The 16,078-nt window shown below is 47.5% G+C and overlaps 1 protein-coding gene across 1 annotated transcript in view; it reads right to left on the bottom strand.

Moving 5' to 3' along the window:
• Positions 1-230: 230 nt before the first annotated feature.
• The window catches only part of NHS (Nance-Horan syndrome (congenital cataracts and dental anomalies)), a 49,695-nt gene continuing 33,847 nt past the window's right edge, over positions 231-16,078 (bottom strand). The window contains 7 exon segments of the mRNA XM_009884793.1: positions 231-661; positions 664-842; positions 2,184-2,310; positions 2,817-5,774; positions 7,030-7,161; positions 10,428-10,620; positions 12,850-12,912. Of these exon segments, the coding sequence (XP_009883095.1) occupies positions 231-661; positions 664-842; positions 2,184-2,310; positions 2,817-5,774; positions 7,030-7,161; positions 10,428-10,620; positions 12,850-12,912 (4,083 nt within the window).

Genomic DNA, 16,078 nt, shown 5'->3' with positions numbered 1-16,078 from the left:
CATATCTTCCTACTTTAGAAAATGTAACTTAATAAATAGCTACAGCTGTAGTCCTCTGTTTCCCCAGCGTCTTACAAACACAAACACATTTAAGCATCGATATTGCCCTGCAATTTTTTTCTTTTTTTCTTTTTTTCTTTTTTTTTGACTGCTACAGCATTGGCCTCTTATATTCACATCCTTACAGAGCCCCAGTGGTGTCAGCAGCCCGGCCCTGGCACCCGTGCAGCCTACGTTGAGCTCTGAGAAGACCGATCATCGTGGGGGCTGCCGTCCGAGTTCTCTGTCTCTCCTTCGGAGATGGCCTGCATCGGCGTGTTGTACAGCCTGCAGCGCACGCTGTACCGGCTGCTGCTCGCTGCTGGTGGTGCCCGGGAGCGCCCCACTCTCGAAGATGCCGACATGGGAAAGCTCTTGGAGGAGAATCCTTCTGCGTTGACCCTGGGGGAGCAGGGAGAGAGCGGGGACAATGCATCGGGGCTCACCGCGGGGGGAGACTCCTCTAGGCTTTGAGGGGCATCCGCCGTCAGCTCTCCGGGAGACTTGGGCAAAATAGGACTTTTCAGAATTTCCGTGGCAGACATCCTGTAGCTGGAATCAGATCGGCTGCCCTTCTTAAGGAGCAGTAATTTAAACTCCTCATTGGATGTGTTGGACTTTTGGCATTCCTTTTTTTTTTCTGACTGCTTAGGGTAGTGCCCACACTGCCGGCTGGTGGCATGTTGCTGGCGGGCAGTGTGCTGCTGGCAGGGGGCTGGCTGCTAGTCCCAGATGAACCTCTTAATCTGTTCCTTACAGAAAGGTCTCCAGAATCCTTTCTCCCAAGAACTTTCCTTTTTGATCTGTAAAAACACAAAACAACACTCCTTCATATATTATCTTTGTAGAATAACACTTAATGTTGGTCTGGAGTTTCGCAAATTACCGTGCTTTCATGTTAGTTAGAGTTCTCGTAATTCCTCTATCAAATATTGGAGACTAGCAGTGACTAACAGCACTTGAAGCTGTGATAGCTCTTCTGCAATGAATGAGGCACTGAGCCACACAGTCCCTCTCAACCTCACCCAGCTTTTCCAAAGCAATGTGTGCACAATCAGCTCTTTACAAAGATGACAATGCATACAGAGTCTTAGAATCACAGAATAGTTTGCGTTGGGAGGGACCTTTAAAGGTCATCTAGTTCAACCGCCTTGCAATGAGCAGGGACATCTTTGACTAGATCAGGCTGCTCAGAGCCCCGTCCAACCTCACCTTGTTTCCAGGGATGGGGCATCTACCACCTCTCTGGACAACCTGTGCCAGTGTTTCACCACCTTCAGCATAAAAAATTTCTTCCTTATACCTAGTCTAAATCTTCCCTCTTTTAGTTCAAAGCCATTACCCCTTGTCCTATCACTATATGCCTTTGTAGAAAGTCCCTCTCCAGCTTTCCTGTAGGCCCCCTGTAGGTACTGGAAGGCCACTAATAAGGTCTCCCTGGAGCCTTCTCTTCTCCAGGCTGAACAACCCCAACTCTGTCAGCCTGTCCTCATAGGAGAAGTGTTCCATCCCTCTGGTCATTTCTGTGACCCTCCTCTGGACCTGCTCCAACAGGTCACTGCCTTTCCTGTGCTGAGGGTTCCAGAGCTGGATGCAGTACTCCAGGTGGGGCCTCACCAGAGTGAAACAGAAGGGCAGAATCACCTCCCTTGACCCGCTGGCCACACTTCTTTTGATGGAGCCCAGGATACAGTTGGCCTTCTGGGCTGCTCTTAGGTAACAATAATACTCAGTGTAACCTATTCAGTATCAGAAATCTGTAATTTCAGCTGTGATTGCAAATTTCAGCTGAATACAAAATACTGTCACATTGAAGAGATGCCTTCTCGTCATTCTCGCTACAACGACTCACTGACCAGAACAGAGCTAGTGGGCAGAAGGCAGGAACCACTGCAGGTCGTTTTCACTGGAGACACATATGTTTATGTTAGCGAGAACGGCCTGATGTTTTTATCTGTAAAGCATCCTACACATGGCATGGAGATACACACCAGAACATAATGAAGCGGCCTTTCAGAAAACTAAACTCATTAAACTAAAGAAGGTAGTTTCAGGACATTGACTAACCATCCCGCAGCTATTGTTAATGGGCAACTGTGCAGGGTTGCATGTTACCATTCCCCATTGCCGCAGGGGTAGGTCACCTGTGAATGACTGCAAACAGATCCTCGGTAGTGCGGGGTTTGTTTGGAGACACAAAGACGTCCTCAGCGTCAGCCTGCAACTCCTCACTCAGCGGAGACACGATGGACTCGTCGCTTGGAGAAGACTCTTAAACAAGGAAAGAGGCCATGCCATGAGTCAGACCCCCACCACGCTTTGCAACAGCACCGCCCACACGAGGCACCAGCTCCGTTCACAACCGAGTGGCCAATACCACCATACAGACTTTATCCTCTAAACATTGTGTACATTGCATGTTGGAGCACATAACGGGGGCACTGCTAAGGACTGAACCCGGGGTCTCCCGTTTACTGTGTGGCTGAGATAATAAGGCTCCTCTGTACCCAGGGTTAGTGCTCCTCCCTTTTCTCTCTTCATCTGAAATGCAGCACAATGGAGGCAATAAACTTCAGAGAAGTACACTCTGAATACACTGAAAAAGCGTAAAATATCTTTGGGCTGGCTGGCCAGCCAGCTAACAGATCGTGGCAGAGGGGGGCTCTGTCCTTAAACCTATATGCAGATTTGCGCCTCCAGCCTGCTTCTTGACTCCACCACTGGTCACGCCAGAGGGCAGGTGGTAGGGTATAACACAGAAAGAGACCACCACTGACCTTTCAGCGAAGGCTCTTCCACGCCGCCCGCCGTCTCGTCCGCCCTGCCATCATCAGAGGCACTTCTGGTTGGGATACCTGATGCGATACCGCTTTCCTGCTTGCAACTCACTTCGCTGGGTGAATTCGCTGCTGCTGCCTCCACTTCGTAGCCAATATTCCCAGGCACATGGTGGCTTACATCGGGTTGGTGCTTAACCTGATCACTGACAGCCGCCCCCTCAGCTTGACTGGGGCTTTTGCCCCCAGGCCCGGCTTCCAGCCTCCCCTCGCTGCCTGCGGAGAGCTCCAGCTGAGCCTGCGCTTGCGGAAAGTTGTGCTCTGTTTCTCCTCCCTGGCCGGGTTTCTTTCCTTCGTCATCACCTACAAGGACAGCTGAGCCCTTCTGAAACCCATCCGCGGAGACGGCACACGTCTGATTCAGAGTGCTCTCCGGCAAGCGCTCAGAGGCCAGCTGTGTTTGATCCTTCCCGGGTTTGATGTCAACCAGACCCACGCCTGCTGAAGCTACAGCTTCTCGCTCGCAGCTATTCTGCCCGCTGAAAGAGGAGCTTTTCTCTAAAGCCGGCTTTCCAGGTCCCCCTTCTGCTGGGGAAGCATCGATGTACGACATTATGGCCTCCTCTGTGGAGTACTGGCGTGATACTGGTTTCTTAGCTAAGAGTGGCCTCATTTTGCCCAGAGAAACATCGGTTGCCATCAAGGCGGTCTCCTGTATGCAGAGCAGGTCTGGGGTGCTGCCTTTCTGTTTCCCCCCGTCAGGCTTGTTGACTGCCCGCAGGTGGACAGACTTGAGAACGGAGGGCGTGATGGCGAGGGCAGAGGGAGGGCTGGGGTGCAGGGCTTCCCCGACGGCGCTCTGCTTGCCGTGGCTGAGGGCATGCAGCTGGTGCCTGTGAGCGAAGGGCTTGCTCAAGACGTTGTGAAGAGCACTTAGGTCGAGGTGAGTAGGAGGTATAATCGGAAGTTCGAGGTCTTTGCTCACTGAGGCCGTGCTGTCTTTCGGGAGCGGCTGCTGCAGCGACGACTTCCTCTCCGGTACTTTTGGCTTCCTCTTGCTCCCCCCTGGAGACAAGGGTCCCGAAAAGAAAGCCGTTGGAAAAGAAGAGGTGGGTGTCTCCGACTGGCTGGAGTACCCACTGGAGGGGGAGGCTAACCCCGCCAGCTTCTCAGGGGAGGCCAGCTTAAATTCGTTATCGACGGAGGGGAGGGATGGAGTGGTGGCTCGTGACCCGGACTGGGACGTCTGGGATTCGGAGCTTTCCGGTGACTTGATGCACTCTATGACTGTAGTACCCGTAGCGGTGCTGGAATTGGACAAGGACCTGTAAGGATCGCTGGATTTCAAGTCGTTCAGAAGCCAGAGGTCTGCATAGTGAGGTTGTTCAGCACCTTCGTCTTTAAAGGAGGGGATATCGGCGGTGTCAAACGGAGTGTCCTTTAACCCACCGTCACCCTGGTTCGCCCAGGGGAGCTCCTGCTTGGCTGGCAGGTTGGGGCCTTCCACTCGGGAAGGTGTGTTTGAAAACTCAAGAGGCAGCTTCATCTCCCTGGCGGTGTGAGAGACGTGCTGCCCGCCACCGATCTTTGGTTCTTTCTTGTCAGGAAGGTCGGTGCTGCCCTCCGATTTCCTCAAAGACGAGCTGCGTTTTGGTGGGGCTGGCTTTGCCTTTGGTTTCTTCAGCGAGATGCTCTGCCGTCCCTGCTTCCTGTGGCCTACACACTCCTGCCAGGCGCAGTCAGCCAGGCTGGAGGTCACGCTGCCGGTCTGGCCGCTCTCGGAGCCCGCAGCTGCATAGTTGCAAATATAGCTTTTATTACCCTTGAGACCGCAGTCAAAGTGCATGGAGGTATAGTATCCTTCGGTATCCACAGAAAAGTGTGAGCTAGTGTCTGCCTTGTCAGAGGGGGTCTTTTCGAGGAAGCTGTCGTAGGTGGCCATGCTGGTGAAGCTGGGGCATCCCAGGCTGTCGGCCTTCAGGCGCTCAGGGCTGAAGTCCTGGCGACAGGAGGCGTCGTGGTGATGGTGCAGGTAGTTCCACTCGCTGTCGCTCGTGTTGCTGTTGTTGGGGTCATCCAGTAAATCTGCCACGGTGGAGGTGAAGGAGCTCGCCCTGTGGCCCCTGACCTTGTCCACGTGGTCACCAAACTGCTCTGTGATGAAGACGCTGGAGTCCTCGTTGGCATTGGGAGCGGTGTTGAGCGACAGCTCGGAGTCACAGTGCGAAGAGCCTGTCAGCGGAGGAGAGGCGGCAGGAGGAATGGTTTCAGACGTCTGGGAAGGACACGTGGAGCTGCTCCCACTCCAGTTGCCACTGGAGGACTGGTGGTCATCTTTCTGGTCCATGTGGCTGCTGAGCAGCACTCCTGCCGTGGAGATAGAGTGAACAGGGCTCCCAAAGGTGTCCGAGTTGGACGAAATCTCGCAGCTGCCTGAATCGGCCATCCTTGACAGCCGTGACCTCCCCCTCTCACCGATGCTGTGTTCGGGGCTGTGCAGATGCTGAGGACAAGTTAAACCAATGGGCTGGTGCTCTTGTGAACCCTGCTTGCTCAAGACCTCCTTCCCCTTTTTCGGGATCCTCTCCTGGCCGGCTAGGAAGCGCTCTGCTTCGTACCCTGCACTCTTGGTGGCGGCATCCTGATGTCCCTCGCTGGCCCTGGCGCCCTCGCGAGGAAGGCTGCGTGAGCGGATGCGGTTGCTGACAGCGGCAGCGAAGACGGCATCCCCGTTGTCCGCCAGCACCAAGATGTTGCCGGCGGAGTGCGAGAGGGAGGCGAAGACGCTCTGCCCCCTCTGGGCGCGGATCCGCCGCCGGGAGGGAGCAGCTATCAGGATTTCTTCCGTCTGGCACTCCGAGTCCCGTGTCCCCGACCTCCTGCTGCTGGAGCCGGAGAAGTCCGGGTTTGCATGCACAATCACATTGCGCTCTCTCGCCACCGGCGACTCGTCTGAATCTAGGACACACGGAAAGCTGGGTGAGTGGGAGTCAGCTCCACATTTCCTGGCGCGAGACGATCCGCGGAGCAACCCAAGAAGCATTATCTGCTGTATTCTTTCTTTTTCTAATCTTGCTGAGCATTGGACCAAATTTAACTTTGCTATAAAGGCAGACCTCATCCCGGTGAGGCAGGGAAATTCTCCTAGTCCTGCAATGTGATCTCAGGTCTCCTATTTCTGCAATGTGATCTCACACAGAACTGATCTTGCTGTGGTAAATATTAAGATAAATATTAAGTTTTCAGTTTTTGTCACTCTATTTCAACTAGTTAAAGGCAGCTTTCAGGAGTGGCTGCTGGACAAAACACTCCCTGAGCTTCTAAAAGTAATTCTATTTTGACTACCTGACTGTTCAGAATTTCCATTATCTGCTTCTTTACTACCAAGAATATTTGCAAGGCAACAGGATCTTTCTTTCATAGGTTCTCTGGTTGCTTATTCCCTATGATAAACACATTCCTTCTGCTTCCCATCAAGTTTCACAGCAATGGACCGAGATACCAGAGCCCTCTTCAGGTGCAGATGATGAGAAATAATGATCCCGTTAGCTTCGTTTTGGGTTAATACCAATTTTACACTGGATTTCCCCTCAACCAAGTTGCTTCTAATTTACCTGGGACAACAACTGAGGTAAGCCACTCAATTTTGGGCAAATATCCTTGGCAATAAAGAATGAAAGGAAGGAATCAAGGGCAAGTGTGATAAATAAAAGGAACATTTAGCAAAGTTTTCTGTAGGGTACCAGCAGCTGTCTGCAAGATGGATATCCAACTGCTCATCTGACTGAGTTATCCGGCTGTTGTGACAGCTCATCATCACTTTGCTGAGCAACATCTGTCAGTTCTTTACCTTAAGCTCCCCTCACACAAGAAAAAACTTTCACTTAATCTAGTTACTTTTTATGCACGTAACTATGGGTTCATAACAGAAATAAAATGGAAAAAAAAAGAACTGATTAACATTTACACAATAAGAGCTGAACACGTACATCTATATTACTCGGTAAGGCCCCCGGTCCATCAAGGCCATATGGAGTAATATAGCTTTGCTTACTGTAGTAAATAAAAAAAACCAAACCACATCATTCCCAAACTCCACAAGCATTTACACTTCCGAGGTTTTGTTTCTTTGGAAGGCTGGCTAACAGCTCATATCCCTGCAATTTAAGTTGGTTAGAAAGCTATCTACGGAAAATTTGTATTTATACTACACCTATTTCTTGTTGCACTCTTCTGGGGATGCCAGAGATGGTTTTCCTCCTCCTCAACTTTCGTCTCCGCTGTAGTACAGATTGTGAATGAACAAGAGAGCAGCGAATACTAGCCTCTCTGTCAAAACCAACTCCTGCAACCCATAAATAGGTCTCATTAGCCTTTAGAAATAGTAAACAAATTTTCATGGCTGGAACACAGTGGAGGTATGTGAGCTTGGATTAAGCCTGTGAATAAACATAAGGGAGCCCTTATGTAGCTCTTATGTAAATTGTATCACAGTATATCACAGTTTTACATCTAATTCCAGCTCCCCCTCAGCAGCCTGGTCTGCCAAAAATAACAGAAGGAGTAAAAAAGAAAAGAAAAGAAAAGAAAATCAGAAAGGAAAATAGAGTTGAGAGCTCTTGGTAACAGGGCATCTTTCTTATAGCTATTTATCCATCTGTCATAGCGACAATGACAGTAACTTGTCTGCAGAGAATAATCTGTTCAGCTATAGCCTGACTTATTTTAAGCAACTAAGCATAAGAAAACAATTTAAGGTTATAACACCATATTGCAGTAGTTGGGTGCTTCTTAGGAGACCAATATGCCAAGGGGGCTACCATTTCAAAAAGGAAGGAGACAGCTAAAATGGGTCCAAGTCCCCGTGCAAGTTTAGAGAGCATTCGTCATGATGATCACACATGGCCAAAGGTAACATTAATGGGCAGCTGCTATTTATTTGTGTGCATCAGTAAGTGGCCTGATTTTCCCAAGTGCTCAGCACATGGCGGGATGTGTGGGAGTCCACTCTGAGAATGGGGTCACGCAGTCAGTCAAGACCCTCAGTTTGGATTTAGGAGCCCAAGTTCATGGGCACCCTTATTTATGACCACGGCCACACAGAATAGGCAGGAATTCCTCATTTTCTTTATGTTTCCATGGCATTAGCACAGGGAAGCGTCTTTCACTTTGTTTTTTACACTGTATCGCCAAAACAAAGTTAAAAGGAGGCCCACCAGAAGACCAGTGCCCATCTGCGCTGGCTTTTCACACAACTGTACACCTGTGCTCTCTAAAGTTGACATGGGACAGGTCAGAAAAAATGTGCCAGGTCCATAAAAACACTAACATAAGGATTGCTGGTACAGTGGTTTGTAATCTTAAGAAAAACAAACAAACTAAATCAAACAAAAGGAAAACAACAAAAAAAAATCCTGATAAGAAGCTCTATTTTAATAGCGTATAATTATAGAAAACATAATTATACACAGACATACACATACATATTACACTACATAACAATGTAAAACATTAAAAAGTAACTTTCTTGTAAAAGTTCTTCTTGAAATCTACTACAGTGAAATAGAGGCTTCAGACAGATGTCCTGTAACCACCAATGCCCCTGGAATAAGCAGAGGAAGAACTTTCTTTAATATGGAACGAAAGTGCCGTAAACTCCAACAACAGTCATTTTCAAAAAAGTGAACATTTCTCAGGGTTGGGAGAAGCTTAAAAAAACAAAAACAGAGAACTGAAAGCAAACTCTTTGAAACAAAAAAATCAATCAGTCAGCATGATTGCTGGTTTTCCAGCAACTGTGAGTTAGCCGAACATGCTCTGTGTGCCAGATGCACGGGGGTCATCTCCGAGAGGAAAGTGGAAGAGGGTAGGTATATCCTCCCCGTGACGCATACAAATTATTCCCATTAGTGCTAATGAGAATGATACACATAAACATCCAGAAGATTACATACCATTCTTGATCTGTAAAACTGATCAGTGGGAATTTGGTTCCAATGTATGGCAGGTGGAGTCTAGGCAAAAATGGCTATTACTGGAAAAGTTAACATTGGTCCCAGACCTAACTCACCTCTGAACTGCATTAGGTGACATTAGCCATGTTAGAAAGCTTACAGCAGCAGTCAGGGTCCTATAGTCAATCTAGAAAGAGCATCATTCAACACCAGCTTTACCTCATGGAAATGTGCCGTACTATCTATGACTTTCCGTGGGGATTTCTACTGGCAGTGCCCAACCTGCCACCTCAACCAGCCGGCTCCCAACCGGCAGGGTCTATCCAGGCAGCTCTGCTGGGTGGTGCTTTCCTCCCATGTGGCCCTGGTTGGCTAAAATCACCATCCTGGTGGTGGGGACACCCGCTCCTGGCTGCCACCTCCCCGTCTGGGCAAAGCTGGCAGCACGGTGTAGTGTCACCTCCACTGCCAGCGTGGAGGGCAACCAGGACTCCGCTGCTGTCACCAGGAGTATTCATGCAGTTGATGGTGGAGCAGATGGGGATCACTGTGATGCTGTAGGACAGATGTGCTGCAAGCCCAAAAGCCCAGAGCCCCTCGGCTGGGGGCTGAAGGTGGACTGTGGGCATACAGCCCTCCCCAGCACCGTGGTGAACCCCGCAGCCGGTCTCGCAGGAAGGCTGGGCACCATGGATAGACACAGGAACGAGCAATGGGATGTGAGGGGCTGTGACCCCCACCCCCCTCCCCCAGTCACTGCGAAAATACAATTAAATACAAATATTTTCTCTGGGGGATGAAGGCTAACTGAAAGCTCCCTGTTTTTTTCCTGATTGTTCATATTCAAGTCTATAATGGTGGAAATCAGCCAACTTTGTGCTCTTACATTAATCAAAACTTGGTGCGAAATATTAGTGAGGAAAACTCAGATCAACTTTATGTTTACCATAGCCCTCTGGAAGGAGAGAAAGAGAAAAAGAGAAAGAGAAAAACAGCCTGATTTTTGATTCTGGAAATAAGTCATTTATCACATTTAATAAGTGATATACCTGCTGCTTCTATAAACAATTTCTCTTTCAAATAAATCTAGTCAAATGTATCCAAATGTTATAGAAAGAAAAGAAAAGGCCATTACTATACCTTCAGCATAGCTGCATGTAAAGAGATCTCAGAGCGATGGTTTGCATGCTACACAGTCATACCTCGCATGTTTAAAGCACTGCAAATAGTAGCCTACATTCTCTAGTTTCTCTTCTCCTGCTACACATGATAATCATATGATTAATTTTGATGGCTTTCTGCATTATTTCAGTCAGCTACATTCAAAAAGTTATTTGAGGTCTTTGTAAATACAGACTGTAGGTTATATACACAACAAAAGTACATTGTTTATACAGAGAACCAGTGTTATGTTATACTGTATAACATGACTCCGAAAATATGGGCCAAATTAATCCTAGATGTGGCTTCAGTGACTCCAACGGTCACACATGAGGGATGAATTTAGCCCACTGTCTTCCAGAAACTAAATCCTCAAGCTAGGGTCTTTGACCCTAGACTGCACAATCCCGTGACTTCAAATAAATTAAACAAAATAAGTACTTGACCTCCCTTGAACCATGCAATAAATACAAAAAGAAATAGAAGAGATTTGTACCAGTGACATTGATGGGGATAATGCAAGAAGAAATCACTTGGGCATCTTGTTTCATTTTCTCCTCTGGAGTTGGGAGAGGTAGTGCTTTACTCCAATTGGTTTGTTTATCCAGTGTAGAAGGGATATTATGTATTGGATTTTTCGGCCTCTGCCCTAACATGACATCTGTATCTTCGTCCTCTGGTGGATGGGACTGCAAATGAATACATTCAAAATCAGTGTCTCCCACTCCGGCACACGAGGCTAATTTTGAAACAAAGCAGACATACAGATCAGAAATCAATTACAGGGATGCAAGGAGGAACTGCTCTAGCTAAGTCACACAGCATAAGCTATTCTCCAATGGAAAAATAACATCCTGCTAATAGGAGAAAAATACCTCAACATACTGAAAACGAGTCAGCATATTCACAGTGACATTTACGGAACATCTCCTCCATTTGTGGGTAGCTGTTGCAAGCGTGCCCTCAATTACCACCAGCGTTAGACATGTGGGTCCTCATTTGCATCCGCAACCTTCGAAACACCCAAATCCGCTAATTACTAGCGAGGACTGGCCCCATATAACCATTCATCGGAGGACAAGCATCAGAAGGCCCAAAGTTTTAAAGAAGACCCCTCCGTACTTCAGAAAACCATTTGCATTTCATTTTTACAAACTCAGACCGTGAGCAAAGAGAAGTTACAGCCACCCAGCAGCTACGTGGTGGGAAGCGGCAGGCGTTAACAGTGCCAGGCTGGCGGGACAGTGGCCAAAGTGAAGCGTAGCCACCACCAGAAGAAATCCAAAGAGTTATTTAGAAACCATGCACATTTTTACAGCATGCTATGAGAAGCGCTAGATACAGAAGATAAAGAAACGGAAAGAAAAGTAAACGGAGTGGAAGAAACACAGATGGTTTGTTTTCTTTTGGAAGAAACAACAAATCCCCCAACAAAACCCTGTCTCGCAAAGCTGGTATAATTTCATCTAGTAAAAGAGAATAAATTAAGCGTGTTTCATGTGGCGCTGACTACCCACTTGGGTTTGGGAGTCTCTTTGTTTGCAAAAAAAAAGTTTCTGTTTTGTTTGGAAGGGATGGAGGGGAGAAACACTTACCTTTTTCTGCCTAATTTCCCTCCCTTTTTCCATTAATACATTCATCTATAAGCTGTGACAACTCTTCGTCCAGCCCAAGACGTCCGTCTGCCTCTCGGTTTTTAAAAATGAAGCGCAATCCCTTTCAGGCCGGCTTTCTCTTCAGTCCTGAATTCCCAGCTGCTTAACTACCAGCCTTCCCCCTCATGCCTGCTGTTTACACTTCATTTGCCAGTTTTAGTTTCGGTAGCAAACACGGTGAAGATAAAATATTGCTCCCCGGCTCCTTGGCAGGGCGTTGAGCAGGCGGGTGTTGAACACCGCAGCATCACCCCTGGGCTGCCATTGTACTTCTGCCATTCCTCCGCCCGGGCTCCTCACAAATCCCGGGGGAATTAACCGTCTCAGGCTTGCCAAACAGCATTTACGCCCTGTCCCCAAAAGCATTTAAGATCTTAACTCGGCAGCTACTATTTAAACGGTTGGAGGGCACTTACTTACCTTGCCAGCGTCACCTCCCGCAGCACCCCCAGACCCGAGACAACACACGCTTCCTCCTCCTCCCACCCGCAGAAAAAACCCTTTTCCCACGTAGGATTTCAGTCAAACATTGCAGCCTTCTTTCTGCCTGCAGCTTTTGTGCCGATCCCCAGCAGACGTGAATAGCTCGTATAAACTTCAAGCACAAAAGACTTTGTTTCCTGTCTATCCCCCCAAAAAAAAAGTTACATGCATGCATGCAAAAAAAAAACAACCCTTGCACACACGCACAGGGACACACAGACACACACACACGGATGCACACACACACACAGAGGCTGCATTTGTTGCCGATTCCTCCCCTGGATGACAATGAAGCCCTGGACAAAGCGGGCGAAGTGACCCTGGCTGCCAGAGCTCCTCCTCTCCCAACAGTGGCATCACCAAATGGACAGAGAATAAGTACCCGCTGTCGTGCTGGCATTGCCCCAACAATTTCTTACCGTGTAGGGGAAAAAAAAAAAGAAGAAAAGGGGCAGTTTGGCAAAAACATTGCAAGAGAATGAAATGCAATCGCTAACGCGATTGAGTCTGTCCCTGTTCAGGCCTTCTAAAGGAGGCGATAGGAGGAGGCGGCCTCGTGGCCACGAGCTCCTGAAACCCATCCAAGATGAAGAATGAAAGAGGAGGGGAGAAAAGAAAAAAAGTCATTATTGTGTCTTACTGACATGAGAAAAATAGAAAAGGCTTCTTTTAGCACAGTAAAGTTAGCAAGTGAAAAGCAAGCAAGAGGCAGGGTTAGGATCTGGAAAGGAGAAGAGTGGGACAGGGCTGTTAGTTGAGGATTGCTTGTTTTTCCAGTACCTTTCTACTCCAGGGGGTCATGTGGCAACACTCAATTGGGGAGGGCGAACGGGTGCTGTTAAACTATAAATGTGAAATGTAAAAAAAAAAAAAAAAAAGAATAATAAAAAATTAAAAACATACACAAAACGTTTCTGGTAAAAGCACATCATTTTTGTCGGATAAATTAGCATCAGAGGCAAAACAAGCTGAGACTTCCACCCTATTTCCTACTGATGGGTTTGTTCCCCAGAACAGAAAACTTCTCTACAAAATGCAGCTCAAGCAACTGTGCCCACAGAGTGGTTTGGACCCCTGTGAAGTCTGCACTGATTTTTCTTACTTGGATTAGACAAAACTGCAGTGAAATTGGTTCAACCTCCTTGTACAGACATGCTTAAATTGTCCCAAGAATGTCTTGTATTGATTTGGTAACTCACACTGTGTACTGCCTGGAGCTGAAGCAGTGCAAAGTACGTATCCAATTACATTATAAATGATCTATTTCATAATATAAGGGAAATTTTTTGCATGAGGTATTTAAGCAATATAAATAATGCTGGTCCTGGGGGTGATTTATCAAATACATTGATTTCTAAGGTTTTCTGATGTTATCATTACATCTCTAAGGTTGTGACCATTGTGCCAGGGTGACAATGGCCAATTGGCTTTTTGTCACTTTTTATAAGGCTTGAAAGGAAAACCAGCGATGACCACAGTGTCCTGGGTCTCGCTGAATCCCTGCATCTCCGAAATCCTCTGGTGAAACTGGGTGGTTTGTTGCAATGTCCTGTTTTCAAAACCAAGGAATGAAGGATGACTTCTTTTGAAATAGGAAATAAAACAGAAGAGGAGATAAAGAAAGCAGGCCTGTTGATCACACTGGAAAGCTCTAGCACATGTTTCTCGGTGGGGGTTATTATCTCCCCCTGCATTAGTTAGCAGACCTGCCAAATAATCCTATGAACGTTTTTCCTCTCAGTCATTATCAATACTGCTCTGATGGATGAACCACAAACCTGTTTGAAAGACTTTGCATTATATGGTCTTCTCTCAAAAAAAAAAAAAAATCTGTGGTGAATCTCAAAAGGCCTAATTCTCCATCTTGTCCTACTCTCTTCCTAGATAGGCAACACCTCCTACTTTGCCCTGGTCCCATGGGCAGGACTAAAACCTCAGGAAGCCTCCAAATGAGCTGCCCATAAGCTTTACAGGAGAGCAGAGGGGGGAAATCAAAAAAGGTCTGTTTCCAGTTAACATTTCCAGCAGGTTAGTTTCTACCCAGGTCAGTATACAAAACCAGTTTTTCCAAGCTGGGAAAAATCCTTTATTACAGGAGAAACACCTCTGTTCATGCAACAAAGGCTGTGGAGATACTTAATACATCAACCAGTTCAGTCTACTCTTCAGATACCCAAGGACGATTTCACCCTTGGTCCCCTGGCCGAATTTCCAGTTACCTGCTATGAGCAGATCGACTGCAGTTAACAGGATCAGGCTTTGAACTCAAATTCAACTTCCCAATGGAAGGTGTCGGAGGATCTCTGGGAAGGGTCAAGACAGGGGGAGACAAATGCTGCTGAGGCGACAAGAGTTCAGGATACGAAACTCTTTGCCATGTCCCACAAAGGCCTGTGATGGTCCTAGTCAGCGCACAAGGAGAAGAGGACGGGAAGGACCTCCTACCCCAAGCTCTAAGCACAGCTACATGCACAAGCCACTCAGGGGCAAACCTCCCCAGGAGAAACAGTGGCACCTCGACTCTGGTCTCAAGTAAGGTCTGGCTACACATCTGTCTGTCCTGTCTGTGCAGGGCTTTCCTACCTCCCCTGTGTGCTGCTCTGCCTGATGCCTCTGAGAAAACACCCATCCAGTTACACGTACCCCCAGCCATCACTTGATGTGCCGAAATCTAAGGTCCCTGTTTAAGCACATCAGGAAAAACTTCTTAGCTAGGTTCCTACCATGAAGAGGTAGGACAAAAATGGAGGCGAACAGCAAAATTTCAGCTCCTGCTGTCAGCAGCGCTCCTGAGAAAGCTGGTGCCACAGCTACCTTGCCAAGGGGTCCCGAGGTCACCTACTGCCTGTTCCTGCACGGTGCCTGCTGCTGCGCAGCCGAGGCATGCTGGGATATAGCAGCAGCCTCAACATTTCGACACCTCCATGATGGGGGAGAGAGTGAGCTGCTGCTCTTCAAATGTTCTCGTTCACTCAGAAGACCAGAATATCTCTAAATGTCCTGAGTAAACACACAATTAAGCAAGAAATTATTATTATATACCCAAGGCTGTTCTGGTTTGATGGGCAAATCTGCAGTTAGGCAGTTTTCAAAGTGAATTTCCTTTGTGTGGGTGTGCTTGGCAAATAGCAACGGTGATAATCAATCTGTTAAATACAAAGCCAGAATATTTTAAATAGGCATTTTTCTTTAATGGGCTAAGACTGCTTTGAAACCAAACTGGTGCGTAATTGCTTGAATAAGGATTTATTCTGCAGTCACGGACAAATGAGAGCATCTTTATTTTCTCAGCTATCCCATCAACTTCAGTTGCAGAGGTGCCATTGTGCTCGTGAAACTGCTTTGCAGTAAAAATCTTGGTTGCATATGCACGTGATCTGATTTCTCAGTGCTCTGTGTCTCTTCAATGTGAAAGTCTTTGGTTTCTGTGCACTACAGAAAAAAAGCCAGATGTCCAAGTCTGAACCAGTCAACAAGGCTTCCCCCATAGAGGAAGAGAGAGCAGCATTGCTGCAGGGCAATTCAGCTCACCTAACTTGGGGTGAGATGAAGCACCTCGGAACACTCTCCCCGCTGATTTTAGGAAGAGCCTAGTGTTACTTGCAGGTGCCTAAGTCAGGACACATGATTCACCCTCTTAACGAATGAAAATCTTAAACGCTACCAGTGCAGTGACAAAGAAGCAATTTAGCAGTCGACAACCTCGCTGGCCTGACAATTTATGGGCCTGCCCCATTTACTGTCCCAGAGCTGAGATCTGGAGGAGGAAATGAATGCGCCAGGAAAGGGACAAAATGCCACTTAAGCCCCTCTTCTGTTTTCCAGCCCCCAAAGCTTTGAGATGTTGTTCGGGATCTTCATGACATAAGGGAAGACTAGTGCAAGAAGCATCATTTGCATTAAATCATGTACCTAGCCTGCCTTACCTATAGTGATAGCATTACTGGAGATACTGGGATTTCAAAGTTAGTGCACAGGGCGTATTGAACACAGTGCAATGATGAGGGGA

The sequence above is a fragment of the Charadrius vociferus genome, unplaced genomic scaffold (assembly GCF_000708025.1).
Source record: "Charadrius vociferus isolate BGI_N301 unplaced genomic scaffold, ASM70802v2 scaffold200, whole genome shotgun sequence".
In the NCBI taxonomy this organism is placed as follows: Eukaryota; Metazoa; Chordata; class Aves; order Charadriiformes; family Charadriidae; genus Charadrius; species Charadrius vociferus.
This window is presented reverse-complemented; position numbering and strand designations above follow the sequence as displayed.